Below are 12,576 nucleotides of genomic sequence, written 5' to 3' on the forward strand. Positions count from 1 at the left end.
AAAAGATAAATGGTAATCAGGCAACTTACCCCCTCCACTGATAGATGTGAAAGAATAGCAATGATGAAAATGACTTCATTGTGGATATTGAAAAGAAAAAGCAATGATTTACTATTTTCATTAAAAAGTGATATAAATGATATGAACAAGTGAGATCTCACTGTTACAAGCCAGAACACCCCTTTAAGATCTTCATATAGGCTAAAGAAGCCTAGTCGTTCTGCAAGATAAAGCAGTATGAACGCAGCCAATCTTTCTAGAACCCAGATGCAAGCTAGCAGAATTTAATGAGTCAGTGTGCTGACTGAAGAAATTCTCCTTCCCCCCACTCCAGGATGTGTAACCGTAGCTAGCTTAAAAATAATAATAATTAAGCAGCATACTTGAGCCTTTGGTTGCACAGAAGTTTTACAGATGAGCAGTTCTTTTAAGGGACTTCTGCCCTGCTTCTTGTTATATACAGTATATGGTCTGATTGAACAGTGCTTTGTTGCTGTCCATGGTGCTGAACAATGCCTCGGAGCTTCAGGGTACAGTCCAATGTATCATGCAGCCTCATTAAGTGATAACACTCCAGCAAAATGAGTCTGTTTGCTTGAAATTCTGTCCACAAGGCGACTGCATCAATATTGTGCTCTTCACTACCCAAGGCCTGCTCTGCTGCAACCCAATACTGAGATTCTCCCCCCTCAACAACAACAACCAAAATCCATCATTGGTAATAGAATCCTATTCAGGGATCAATATTCCACCCCCCCGGACTCTTGGAATAGACTTTAGCATATTATTTGAACCCTTTTGGCTACACAAATCCTTCGACTGCAAACACCATCAAAGGTACTCTCTCTTGATATCTGCAGAGCAGTCACTGGGTACAGTCTTGTCCGCAGTACACACACCCCTGTATGTATTTTATGGGGATATAAATACACAGAGGTAGGAAATGACTGCTAGCCAAGTATCTTTTCTTGATTTTTACCATGAATTAATATTACAAAGAAACACACACACACACAGAGGCACAAGCTCAAATGCAGACACAAAGCAGCTGTCTTATGAAAGAAGAAAGCACGTTTTTACACATTTGGAGTCCCAGGCAATGCAAAGATCCACAAACTGCAGTAAATCTGCCATGCTGAATAGCCATTCCCAACAATATTCTCCCACAACACCTCAAAGGAAATGGATTTTCTTTCATAGCTTAATCAGTCAAATCAACAGTAATTCCCCCATGGAGAGAGATGTTTGTTAAGCAAGCCCTGATGTATTATTTATTTGTTTGCAGGGTGTTTCAAAGCTGGAAAAGGACTAGCAAGAAACACACAATGCTTTTTCAAGCAAAGAAACAGACCACAAATTTCCTTTCTTAGCAATTTCTCCTCTGCGTCCTAGTGCATTGCTGATAGTCATTGGTACTGGAGGGTGGGGGGTGGGGGTGGGTTTGAGAATCCCTCAGCATAGTTACCAGTAAATCATGCATTGAAAAAAAAATTACCCAAGTAGATGCAGCAAAAGGTCATAATCCAACTTCCATGCCCCCATGAAGTATTAAGCTGAAGCAGGAATCCCACTAGCTTGTTCAGGCCAGTAGACTCTCTCCTACACTTGACCTAGACTGCCTTACATAATGTGGAACCAGCGCCGTATCCTGAATGTCATCCCTGGCAGGAGTAGCAAGTGCTGGCAGCAGGCAGGCTGGTAGTTTGCATGAAGATCACGGAGCTTCTCTCTCTCTCTCTCTCTCTCTCTCTCTCTCTCTCTCTCTCTCTCCCCCCCCCCAAAAAAAAACTGGGCTGCTCAAAGAGAAGAGGGACGATTAGCTCAGAAAAGCTGGTGTCATTCTTCCCCTGGAACGAATGACCGGGATAGACGAGAGCCTTAGCGAGGCAAGGCAGACAGCAAAATCTGCATTTGTCCTTACAGCCAGCCTCACACATTCCCTGTCGTATTGTCTCGAAGACTGCATAGCTGCAGCTCATGTGAGCCAGAGAGAGGCAAGTGAGGAAAGGATATGATGCTTGCCTGTGTTTTCTCAGTGTGGTGAGTAGAAGGCAGAGACAGAGGAACGGAAGGTCAGAATCTTAAATGCTTTCGTTCAGTAAATTGTGCTCAGTGTGCATGTCGCCGTTGTGTCACTATAAGAGTATTCGTGTGCAGATACGGTCACTCATGGACCCCATTTGGCATGTTGAGCTGAATGCATTCGATTGATTTGTATTTTTTGCCCATGCAAAGCATGTGTAAACCTGATTCTAAAGAGGGGTTTTTTTTTGGTAATTATTCTTGTTCATGGGGATTCCTGCCTTTAATTATTTTCTGAAGATGAGCATCTGAGAATTCCCTAGATTGCAACTGTGTTTAGAATATATTAGCACTTTCTCTGGAAGAGAGGCAAAAGGAACTAAACAGAAATAGGTACTTGGCTTGCAAGAGTTGGCAAAGACCTACACAGAATTCTATCACTGGGTAATAGTGAGGATTGTTTGAAATACTGTATGTAATTTGAATTCCTTCTCCAATTTACTTGACAAGTTTGTAAATAAGTAGGAATGGGGAAAAAAAGAAAAGAAAAAAAAAGACCCAAGCAACCCTGTTTAGCAACAGGAAATGAGGAAATGTTGTCAGCATGGTTACTGAACTTTACTATACGGCTCTGTTGCTAACGTGTAAAGGTGAGCCAGGTGAGAAATAATGTAATCCTGTAATAATGACCTTCCAGGAACAGACCAAAGGTCTCTCTAGTCCAACACTCTGCTTTCAGCAGTAGCTAAAGAGACACCCCCAGGAAGCTCAGGACCTTCCACTGCTGTCAGCATTTGGTAATTGTTGGTATACTGCCTCTGAATATGAAGGCTCCATTTCTAGTGAGTATAGTTGGTAATCATGAATGGATCCTTCTTCCTTACCCTTTTAAAAGCCTTGTATTCTATTCTAACCGGTGTGCAAGGAAACACTTTTGGGGTGTGCCCAAAACTTATCAGTTTGGTTGTTTGATCCCGAGTTGTAGTGCTTTGAAGAAAAAAAGGGGGTAGAATAATCTGCATGTATGCACACTGTCTCCATACCAAAAATCAATTTATAAATCTGTTTTGTCCCCAGCTTAGTCATTTTTACCTAACCTAAAAAATCTTCCTCCTCCTCAGCCTTTCTTCCAATGCTCCAATAAATTGTACTTACTATTTTATGTATATTCCACATTCTAAAGGATGGAGATATAATATATATATGAGTGAGCCATGAAGATTGCATGTGGTGTTCTAATGATGGGTGCACCATATGTCTGCGTAATCTTAATAAATGCAAGTTGCTGTTATATTTCCAGTCCTTTCCCTAATATTTCTAACACCCAGGGCCTGGCATTCTCATTTAGCTTTTGACCTGACATCATGACCCCAAAATCTGCTTCCTAGGTAGCTGCAATCAATGTAGGTATCATAAGTCATAACCCATACCTATCATGCTGCCTCTGTTTCCTTCAACCTCCCCCTCAAGACTGACTTATCCCATGAAGCCCTTGACAAAATCTCTCAACCCCCCCCCCCCTTTTGTGTCATACCTGAGATGTAAGCTCATTGAGGGCAGGAGCTTGTCTTTTTGTTTGTCACTCTGTAAAGTGCTATGCACACTGATGGCACTATCTAAATAAGTAAATAAACAATGTGGCAGATATTAGGAGCACTGTAATTAGCTTGTTGTTATTCCAATACACTTTTATTGCATCTCATCTGTCATGCTGTTGCACATTCACCTAGTTTGGAGATCTCCTTTCAAAGCTCTCTGGTGTCTTCTTGTTGGCATCTATCTGTCTCAGGAGACAATGGAGTGTGCATCTGGAGGGGAAGTCAAAACCAATGTGTTAGCAGCAATGAAATGACCTCCCCAGGGTGCACGTCTGGGCAGTGTGCATGAAGGTCCTGATAGGGATGTATTTGGGTGTCTGCTGTGGACCAGAACCATCCCTACTTTCATTCCTCAGGATTTGCCACAGCCCAGTCAGAAAGCCAGTTTCCAACAGTATATGCTTGTATGTTCAATCCTCCTCTTTGGAAGAACTAATGTCATTTGGTTGCAATTTCCCCACAATCAAACTTACGTTTTTACTTCATTAACATGCCAGTAGATTAAAAACTTCGCTGCCTAAGCATGATCAAATGCTCTGTAGGTCACAGACTACAGTGGTACCTTGGGTTACATACGCTTCAGGTTACATACGCTTCAGGTTACAGACTCCGCTAACCCAGAAATAGTACCTCGGGTTAAGAACTTTGCTTCAGGATGAGAACAGAAATCATGCTCTGGCAGTGCGGCAGCAGCAGGAGGCCCCATTAGCTAAAGTGGTGCTTCAGGTTAAGAACAGTTTCAGGTTAAGAACGGACCTCCAGAACAAATTAAGTACTTAACCTGAGGTACCACTGTATTGGCAAGTAGATACATCTTGGCTTCTGGTAAGAGAAATTGCAGCATCACTAAGGACTTAGGAAAGTTGCCTCTTTGGTGCTTCTGTTTAACCACCCTGGCATCCAGGCATGTCCAAAGGGTGGGATAGCCAGGTACACTTGCCCCAGGCCTTGAAGGGCTAAGTTGGCCAGGGAGTCCTGCCAGGGGCCTCTCAGCCGAGTGGGGAATTAATGGGCTATCCCAGGGTCTCAGACAAGCTCTCCACAGGCCTGCTGGCATCTGTTTAATAATGAAGGCAACACACACCTGCATGCATGCACACCTGTTTACTTTGCACAGCAACAATTATAAAAACATGAGGTTGTAGCTTGAGAGTGATGCATTCCTGCCAGATTCATAACCTTTGAAAAGCAGTCCAATCCTTCGCTGAGTGGGGATGAAGTCACTACTAAATTCTGCTGTGAAAGCAGAACAAAATTCTGTGCCCCTATGGAGGATTTACATCAGTTTGGCATTAGTGATGTGCTAGTAGTACTCTGCCAGTGCAAGGGGTCAAAAATGGGTAGAGTTGTGCTTGGTCAGAATCCTATGCTTGCTTAGAGCAGTGTTTCCCAAACTACAACTCCCATCATCTCTAGATAGCAGGACCACTGGTCAGGGATTATGGGAATTGTAATCCAAAAACAGCTGGAGGCCCAAGTTTGGGAAACACTGGCTTAGAGCTTGGTCTGGCTCCTCATGGAGCATATACTTATGCCTTCAAAGGAGGTGTCAAAAGTGAATGATCAGGAAGAGAGCATTGTACATATAACGTTAGCTACGAAAGAGGAAGGACGGATAATTAACTCTCACCTAGTCTGAGAACCTTTACAGGTACTTTGCTGCAGGACTGGAGACACAAACCCTCAACAAGAAGCCCAGCTTTGATCCCACAACTAGGCTACAAGAATAAGCCGTGCCATACAGGTAAGCAAAAAAGTCACCCGGTTAGGGTTAGGACTCATACTTCAAAGGGCAAACTGTGAACATCAGCCATCTCTTCCACCTGCTCTCCAAGGAGAGAGATGGTTGTGTAGAACATCCACTCTCATGATCACAGAGTGTCTTCTCCCTCCAGCCCCATGCAAATAGAGGAAACTGGCTTAGCAGCCTTCTGCTACTCAACAGGAAGCATCAGAGTCCCTCACACAGAGGATAGGCAAAAAGTATGTCCCGTGCCACAAAGCCACAAATCTCCTAATGCAAGTAAGTCCACTCCTGCCATCCATGCACAGGTCTTTGCATCATTTGGTGATGACTATTAGCTACTACTGGCGCAATGCTCACAATTATTATTCTTTTTTAATATTTCAGGTAAGAGCAAGGGCACACAGCATGGAACTGGGCAAACTGCAGGCAGCATTCAGTGCAGTTTTTCCCAGTGGAGAGATGAAGGTTACCGCCATGACTACACAGCCTCCCCCAACAGGTGGATCTCCAAATGTAGACCTCAGGAGAACTGCCAGTGGGTAAGTAGGGGGCCAAGCTGTGATGTGACAGCCCTTTCTCAAGCCCTGACTCAGCAATAGTCATCAGAATTATCCATGGCAGCTGCTTCCCATTCTTCCTTCCCACCTCCATCTTTTTCTTGTCTCCACACAGGCAGCCACTGAAACTGTGCAGAGGAAAGGATGCTTCTCACACCTGGTGCCATGTAGAATGCAAGTGAGGCCTCCAGAGCAGCAGCAGCAGCAGCAACAGCAGATCAACGTGACCAGTGAGGAGAATAAAGCCAGCTGTTTCTTTTGTGATTTATTTGGTCCTAGCAGGGTTTCTGCACCTACCCAGAGTTTATTAATTCATTCATTGCATTTACACACCACCCTTTTCTCCAAAGGGGGGGGGGGGAGAAAATTTCAAAGGTACACAAAATGAGGTTTGTTTGGTTCAATATGTTTTGAAGTAATAATATAATAATAATAATAATTTATTATTTATACCCCGCCCATCTGGCTGGGCCTCCCCAGCCACTCTGGGCGGCTTCCAAAAGAATATTAAAATACTATGATACATCAAACATTAAAAGCATCCCTAAACAGGGCTGCCTTCAGATGTCTTCTAAAAGTCTGGTAGTTGTTGTTCTCTTTGACATCTGGTGGGAGGGCATTCCACAGGGAGGGCGCCACTACCGAGAAGGCCCTCTGCCTGGTTCCCTGTAACTTGACTTCTCGCAGTGAGGGAACCGCCAGAAGGCCCTCGGTGCTGGACCTCAGTGTCCGGGTAGAACGATGGGGGTGGAGACGCTCCTTCAGGTATACTGGACCGAGGCCGTTTAGGGCTTTAAAGGTCAGCACCAACACTTTGAATTGTGCTCGGAAACGTACTGGGAGCCAATGTAGGTCTTTCAAGACCGGTGTTATATGGTCTCGGCGGCCGCTCCCTGTCACCAGTCTGGCTGCTGCGTTCTGGATTAGTTGTAGTTTCCGGGTCACCTTCAAAGGTAGCCCCACGTAGAGTGCATTGCAGTAGTCCAAGCGGGAGATAACCAGAGCATGCACCACTCTGGCGAGGCAGTCCACAGGCAGATAGGGTCTCAGCCTGCGTACCAGATGGAGCTGGTACACAGCTGCCCTGGACACGGATTTAACTTGTGCCTCCATGGACAGCTGTGAGTCCAAAATGACTCCCAGGCTGCACACCTGGTCCTTCAGGGGCACAGGTACCCCATTCAGGACCAGGGAGTCCTCCACACCTGCCCGCCTCCTGTCCCCCAGAAACAGTACTTCTGTCTTGTCAGGATTCAATCTCAATCTGTTAGCCGCCATCCATCCTCCAACCGCCTCCAGACACTCACACAGGACTGTCACCGCCTTCACTGGTTCTGATTTGAAAGAGAGGTAGAGCTGGGTATCATCCGCATACTGATGAACACCCAGCCCAAACCCCCTGATGATCTCTCCCAGCGGCTGCATGTAGATGTTGAAAAGCATGGGGGAGAGGACAGAACCCTGAGGCACCCCACAAGTGAGAGCCCAGGGGTCTGAACACTCATTCCCCACCACCACTTTCTGAACACGGCCCAGGAGGAAGGAGCGGAACCACTGTATGACAGTGCCCCCAGCTCCCAGCCCCTCAAGACGGTCCAGGAGGATGTTATGGTCGATGGTATCAAACGCCGCTGAGAGATCCAGCAGAACCAGGAAACAGCTCTCACCTTTGTCCCTGGCCCGCCGGAGATCATCAACCAGTGCGACCAAGGCAGTTTCAGTCCCATGATGAGGCCTGAATCCCGACTGGAAGGGATCCAAATGGTCCGCTTCTTCCAGGCGTGCCTGGAGTTGTTCAGCAACCACTCGCTCAATCACCTTGCCCAAGAATGGAAGATTTGAGACTGGGCGATAGTTGGCCATCGTGGCCGCATCTAAAGATGGTTTTTTAAGAAGTGGTTTGATAACCGCCTCTTTCAGTGGGTCTGGGAAGGCTCCCTCACGGAGGGAAGCATTCACCACCTCACGAAGCCCATCACCCAGTCCTTCCCGGCTAGCTTTTATAAGCCAGGATGGGCAAGGATCAAGGAGACAGGTGGTTGGTTTCACTCGTCCAAGCAGCCTGTCCACATCCTCGGTGGTAACAGATTGGAATTGATCCCATGCAATTTGACTAGACAGGACTCTAGCACTCTCCCGCCCCGGCCCTGCTCCCACGGTGGCGTCTACCTCTTCCCGAATCTGAGCGACTTTATCTGCAAAAATAAAAATCAGGGCGTGTCCAGCATACAGATGTTCTTCACTGTCCTTATCTGGCTATAGAGCACACTGAAGAGCACTGGCATTTTTGAGATGCCCCTGAGGAAGAGTACTTCTTCCAGACATGTTGGGAGTCAAATCAATATTGTTTCAGGCACCTTCAAGGTTTCATCTCCTGCTCCCCACCAACACATTTTTCATTGGAAAGTTCTGTGTCTTTCTTTTGTCTCGTCTCTCTGCATTTGGACACCTCTTAAGATGTAGTAACCAAATTTCGCAATTTTTCTCGAGGCGTTTCCCCACTCCTCCTCATTTCAAAAGAAGCCTGGATTTTTTTAAAAAAAAAATCCACCTTGGACCAGTGGGCAAAAATAGTGCTGATCTATTATTGGCAGAGTTCCCATCTCCTGCTCTGGAAAACAAAATGTTTCCTGACAACCGGGGGGGGGAGGGTGGAATGAGGGGTTTGTGTGTGTCGCACAATGCGATTGTCTCTTCTGAATCACACTTGCTTATACTGCAAAGGATGGTATGTAATTTGTGGTAAGAGAAAGCTGCTTTGGCTGCAGTCCTCAAACCACTTAACGGTGGAGCTCCCCCATTGGCTTCAGCCTGCCCCCGTTTTGAGTAAATGAGTTAAAGAAGGCTGTGGCCTAGCAAAACAGCAGAAACAGAACAAGTGTTAAGTGACTTACACGTCTCCCACCTTCCGGAAGCTGCCCAACTCTGCCCTTGCTTATGGCTACAGAATATCACCATCAGTTAGGAAATGTAATACCCTGGTGAATATCAATATACTTTTAGTCTGCTCTTGGTTTTAGTCTGAATGTATATGGCTGCACTACATGTTACAACTTGTGTTGTTGAATAATAATAATAATAATACTAAAAGCTAAATATACATATATCAGCCAGGTAGTTCAGAGAAACAAACACACCTCATAGAATCAGAGTTGGGGGTGGGCATCTAGTCCAACCCTCTGCAATACAGGAATCTCAACTAAAGCAACCACATTCCTTTGTGATCAGTTAGACAGAAGATCAATTACTGAAATTGTTTGGTGTTTACTGGAAAATGCGTAGACAAATGCCTTCATTGTTTTGAGAAAAGTCTTGCATTCTGACCTCATGCTTGCTTATTCAAATACAGTCCACTTTGGACATCATGCCAAACCATGGTTTGCCAAGGTTTTACTGTGATCCAGCATGACATCTGAATTGGCAAACTAAGTTGAGATTAGCTGTCAACTTCCCTACAGTGGCAGGTTGAGCAAGTGAAGTTCTAGGAGGAAATGAAAGAATATTGTAGTGGAAGGATGGGCCTCCAGCTATTGCTGGACTACAACTTGCAGCATCCCTGCTCATTGGGGTTCATGGGAGTTGGAGTCCACCAACATATGGAGGGTCACAGTTTCCCCATCTTGCTATGCACACCTTGGTTCAATTCAGATATGCCACAAACCATGGTTTGTGTTAATCATTCTTTCGAAATGAGCATACAACCAATCCATGGTTTGTGCTCTGTTCCTTGCTTCCCCAAGAGTCCCTTGATGCTGTCCCAAACCATTCTGCTGTGCCTTGCAATACCATGTGTGAGGCTTTGTTAGTATTTCATTTATTTACTTGCAGACTTTCTAACCAGTGTTTTTTCTTCTATGGTTAGCGACGTGGGTGGCGCTGTGGTCTAAACCACAGAGCCTAGGGCTTGCCGATCGGAATGTCGGTGGCTCGAATCCCCGCGATGGGGTGAGCTCCCATTGCTTGGTCCCTGCTCCTGCCAACCTAGCAGTTTGAAAGCACGTCAAAGTGCAAGTAGATAAATAGGTACCGCTCCAGCAGGAAGGTAAATGGGGTTTCCATGCGCTGCTCTGGTTCAACAGAAGTGGCTCAGTCATACTGGCCACATGACCTGGAAGCTATCTGCGGACAAACGCCAGCTCCCTCAGCCTATAGAGCGAGATGAGCGCCGCAACCCCAAGTTGTCCATGACTGGACTTAACGTTCAGGGGTACCTTTACCTTTACTCAACATGGTTACAGTAAGTGCCACACTTTAACAACAAAAGGAGTACCTTGAGTACCCCCCCCAAAAAAGAGCACTGTACTCTTCACTAAGTAGTCACATTGGTCAGTTATCTCATGGGAGCAGTGCAGCTGAGGATTCTCTTGCCCCCAAAGGCCACAGGATCCTCATGCCTGGCATATACAGAGTTGCAGCTGAAATCTTTTCTCCCCAAGTCCGATACAAATGCCATGACTTGGCAGCAGATGGCTTGACAGCATGAAGATGCTGAGTTAGCAGGAAAGGATTGATCACATCATTGTCTTACTTGGACTTAGGGGAATTCTGATCTGTTAAATGCACTTCTTTCTCATGGCCATTTCAGGCCTACATCCCAGCCCTAAGAGTTGCTGCCCTGGCATAATGAATACTCCCCTCCCAGTGCCATGATACTATATGGGCCCCATTTCATCAGTCAGGGCTAGCTCCAGATTTGGGAAAGCTTGGGAGGGGGGGAGTTCTTATTGGTGAACCCCTTCTTATGGGCTCCTTTGGTCTTACCTGGCAGTGGGGACAGCAGGAGGGCTGGGAGTTGCTGTTTTAATTTTCCACAAAACACCGAACACAGTGTCACTCTGGGTGTCCTGAACCCCTAGCTTATCTGGGGCCAATATGCAAAGTCCAAAGGTCAATCCGCACAAGCAAAGTCTGAAGGTCAGGAAATGCAGCCCAGGGTCAAGCCATGTAGTCAGGTCTGAAGTCCAGCAGTCAGGATCCTGTCAAACATGAAGTACAGTCCTGTAGATGCCCAGAAGCATCCAAGTCAAGGTCCATCAACATGGGCAGCGGAGCAGACACAACACCTCAGCTCTGCTTCCCTTTTATACTTTGCATGCTATTTGCAGCTTCTGGGCTTGATGAGGCAGATGACCCTCACCTGTTCCAAGCCCACTGCAGCTGAAGAATCACACACCACCTCCCAGAGCTAGTGAGCCCCACCTGGCCAGCTAGGGAGCTGGGCTGTGGGCCCTTGCCTGCCTCAGCCTCCTAGAACACCCCTCTCACTGCTCCCTACGCCTCAAAGCCCACCGTGTTTGTGGAGACAGCCCCCCTCCAGCATTTTGATCTCCTGGATCCAGTCGTAAGGATGTTGGTGGGTGTGAGACTGGCTGGTTAAAATTGCACAAATTAAATGCATGGAAGGCAGAGAGCTTAAAAGCTCTTTTGTACAGGGTTTTCCTGGTGCAGAAATAGCTTTCAAGCACTCAGACTCGCTTAGTGGGCTCTGGGAGGCTCTCATGAGATCTCGAATGGCCCCCAAAGATCTTTCTAGAGCCTCCCAGAGCCTAGTAAGCATAACAGTGAACATTTAAGGGGGGTGGGTTTGCAACCCATTTGGCCCACTGCCTCTAGTAGGTAATATGTCTTGTGCTGGGATGGGTCCAGGGGGTGGTTTAACTACACACATTTTTGTGTATGTGAACCATCCCCAGAACATAACCTCGGTGCAAGTTGTGAGTTACGTGTACTGTTCTTATTCTATTGCATTTGGAATGTGAGGTCAGTTACATATGTGGGATAGACCCATCAGAGTCTGCTCTAATCCAAAATGTAGATTAATAAATATATTTATATGGGTAAACAATATAAAGAATGCTGTCCTGTATTCTATTATTTGGGTTTCCCCGGTAAAAACTGAAATACAGTGGTACCTCGGGTTACATTCGCTTCAGGTTACATATGCTTCAGGTTACAGACTCCGCTAACCCAGAAATAGTGCTTCCGGTTAAGAACTTTGCTTCAGAATGAGAACAGAAATCGTGCTTCGGCGGTGCGGCAGCAGCAGGAGGCCCCATTAGCTAAAGTGGTGCTTCAGGTTAAGAACAGTTTCAGGTTAAGAACGGACCTCCGGAACGAATTAAGTACTTAACCTGAGGTACCACTGTCATAATCTTAGCTAGTAATGTCAGGAATTAAATTTATTTGTGTGGCCGCGAGCTATCACAAAGGTAGAATATCAATAATAATAATAAAGATGCTTGAACAGTACCTACAACATTGATGGGAAAAGTACAATAGCACTTATGTGTCATTAAAGGCTGGCACATTCCCAACCTAGAGGTGTCCTCTTACAAATAGTTACACGTGTGTGTATATGTGTTTATACATCTATATATGTGTATTTTGTCAGCTTGGCCTTCTTTGGAGGAAGGTGCGGAATATAAATCTAATTCATCATCATCATCGCCATCACCATCATCATCATCTCTCTCTCTCTCTCTCTGGTGTGTGTGTGTGTGTGTGTGTGTGTGTGTGTAAATACCTTTTCTGTTAAATATAAGGCAAATCTGTATAATAAAGACAACATCTAGGGATGGTTTATTTGGATTCTTTTCCTCTTCAAGATGCCACATGTGATCTCAACCTTGCACCCTCAGCATTTGCTGCTGCT

General features: G+C 45.8%; 2 protein-coding genes across 5 annotated transcripts in view; one reads left to right on the plus strand and one right to left on the minus strand.

The window, feature by feature from the left end:
- Positions 1-1,697, minus strand: part of LOC309346495 (sodium channel protein type 1 subunit alpha) — a 107,327-nt gene extending 105,630 nt beyond the window's left edge. For all 4 annotated transcript variants that reach the window (XM_081870335.1, XM_081870333.1, XM_081870334.1 and 1 more), the window contains exon 1: positions 1,496-1,697. The gene's annotated coding sequence lies outside the window, so the exon portion shown is untranslated. The remainder of the gene's footprint in view (positions 1-1,495) is intronic.
- Positions 1,698-5,213: 3,516 nt separating this feature from the next.
- Positions 5,214-10,548, plus strand: LOC309351764 (uncharacterized protein; the record flags this gene model as incomplete). Its single annotated transcript, XM_081879666.1, has 4 exons — positions 5,214-5,643; positions 5,752-5,906; positions 6,040-6,207; positions 10,510-10,548. Exons 1-4 carry the CDS (start codon positions 5,520-5,522, stop codon positions 10,546-10,548), a joined length of 486 nt encoding a protein of 161 aa, XP_081735792.1. The 5' UTR covers positions 5,214-5,519.
- Between the last annotated feature and the right edge of the window lie 2,028 nt (positions 10,549-12,576).

The sequence above is a fragment of the Podarcis erhardii genome, assembly GCF_964252035.2.
Source record: "Podarcis erhardii genome assembly, chromosome: 1".
NCBI classification, from domain to species: domain Eukaryota; kingdom Metazoa; phylum Chordata; class Lepidosauria; order Squamata; family Lacertidae; genus Podarcis; species Podarcis erhardii.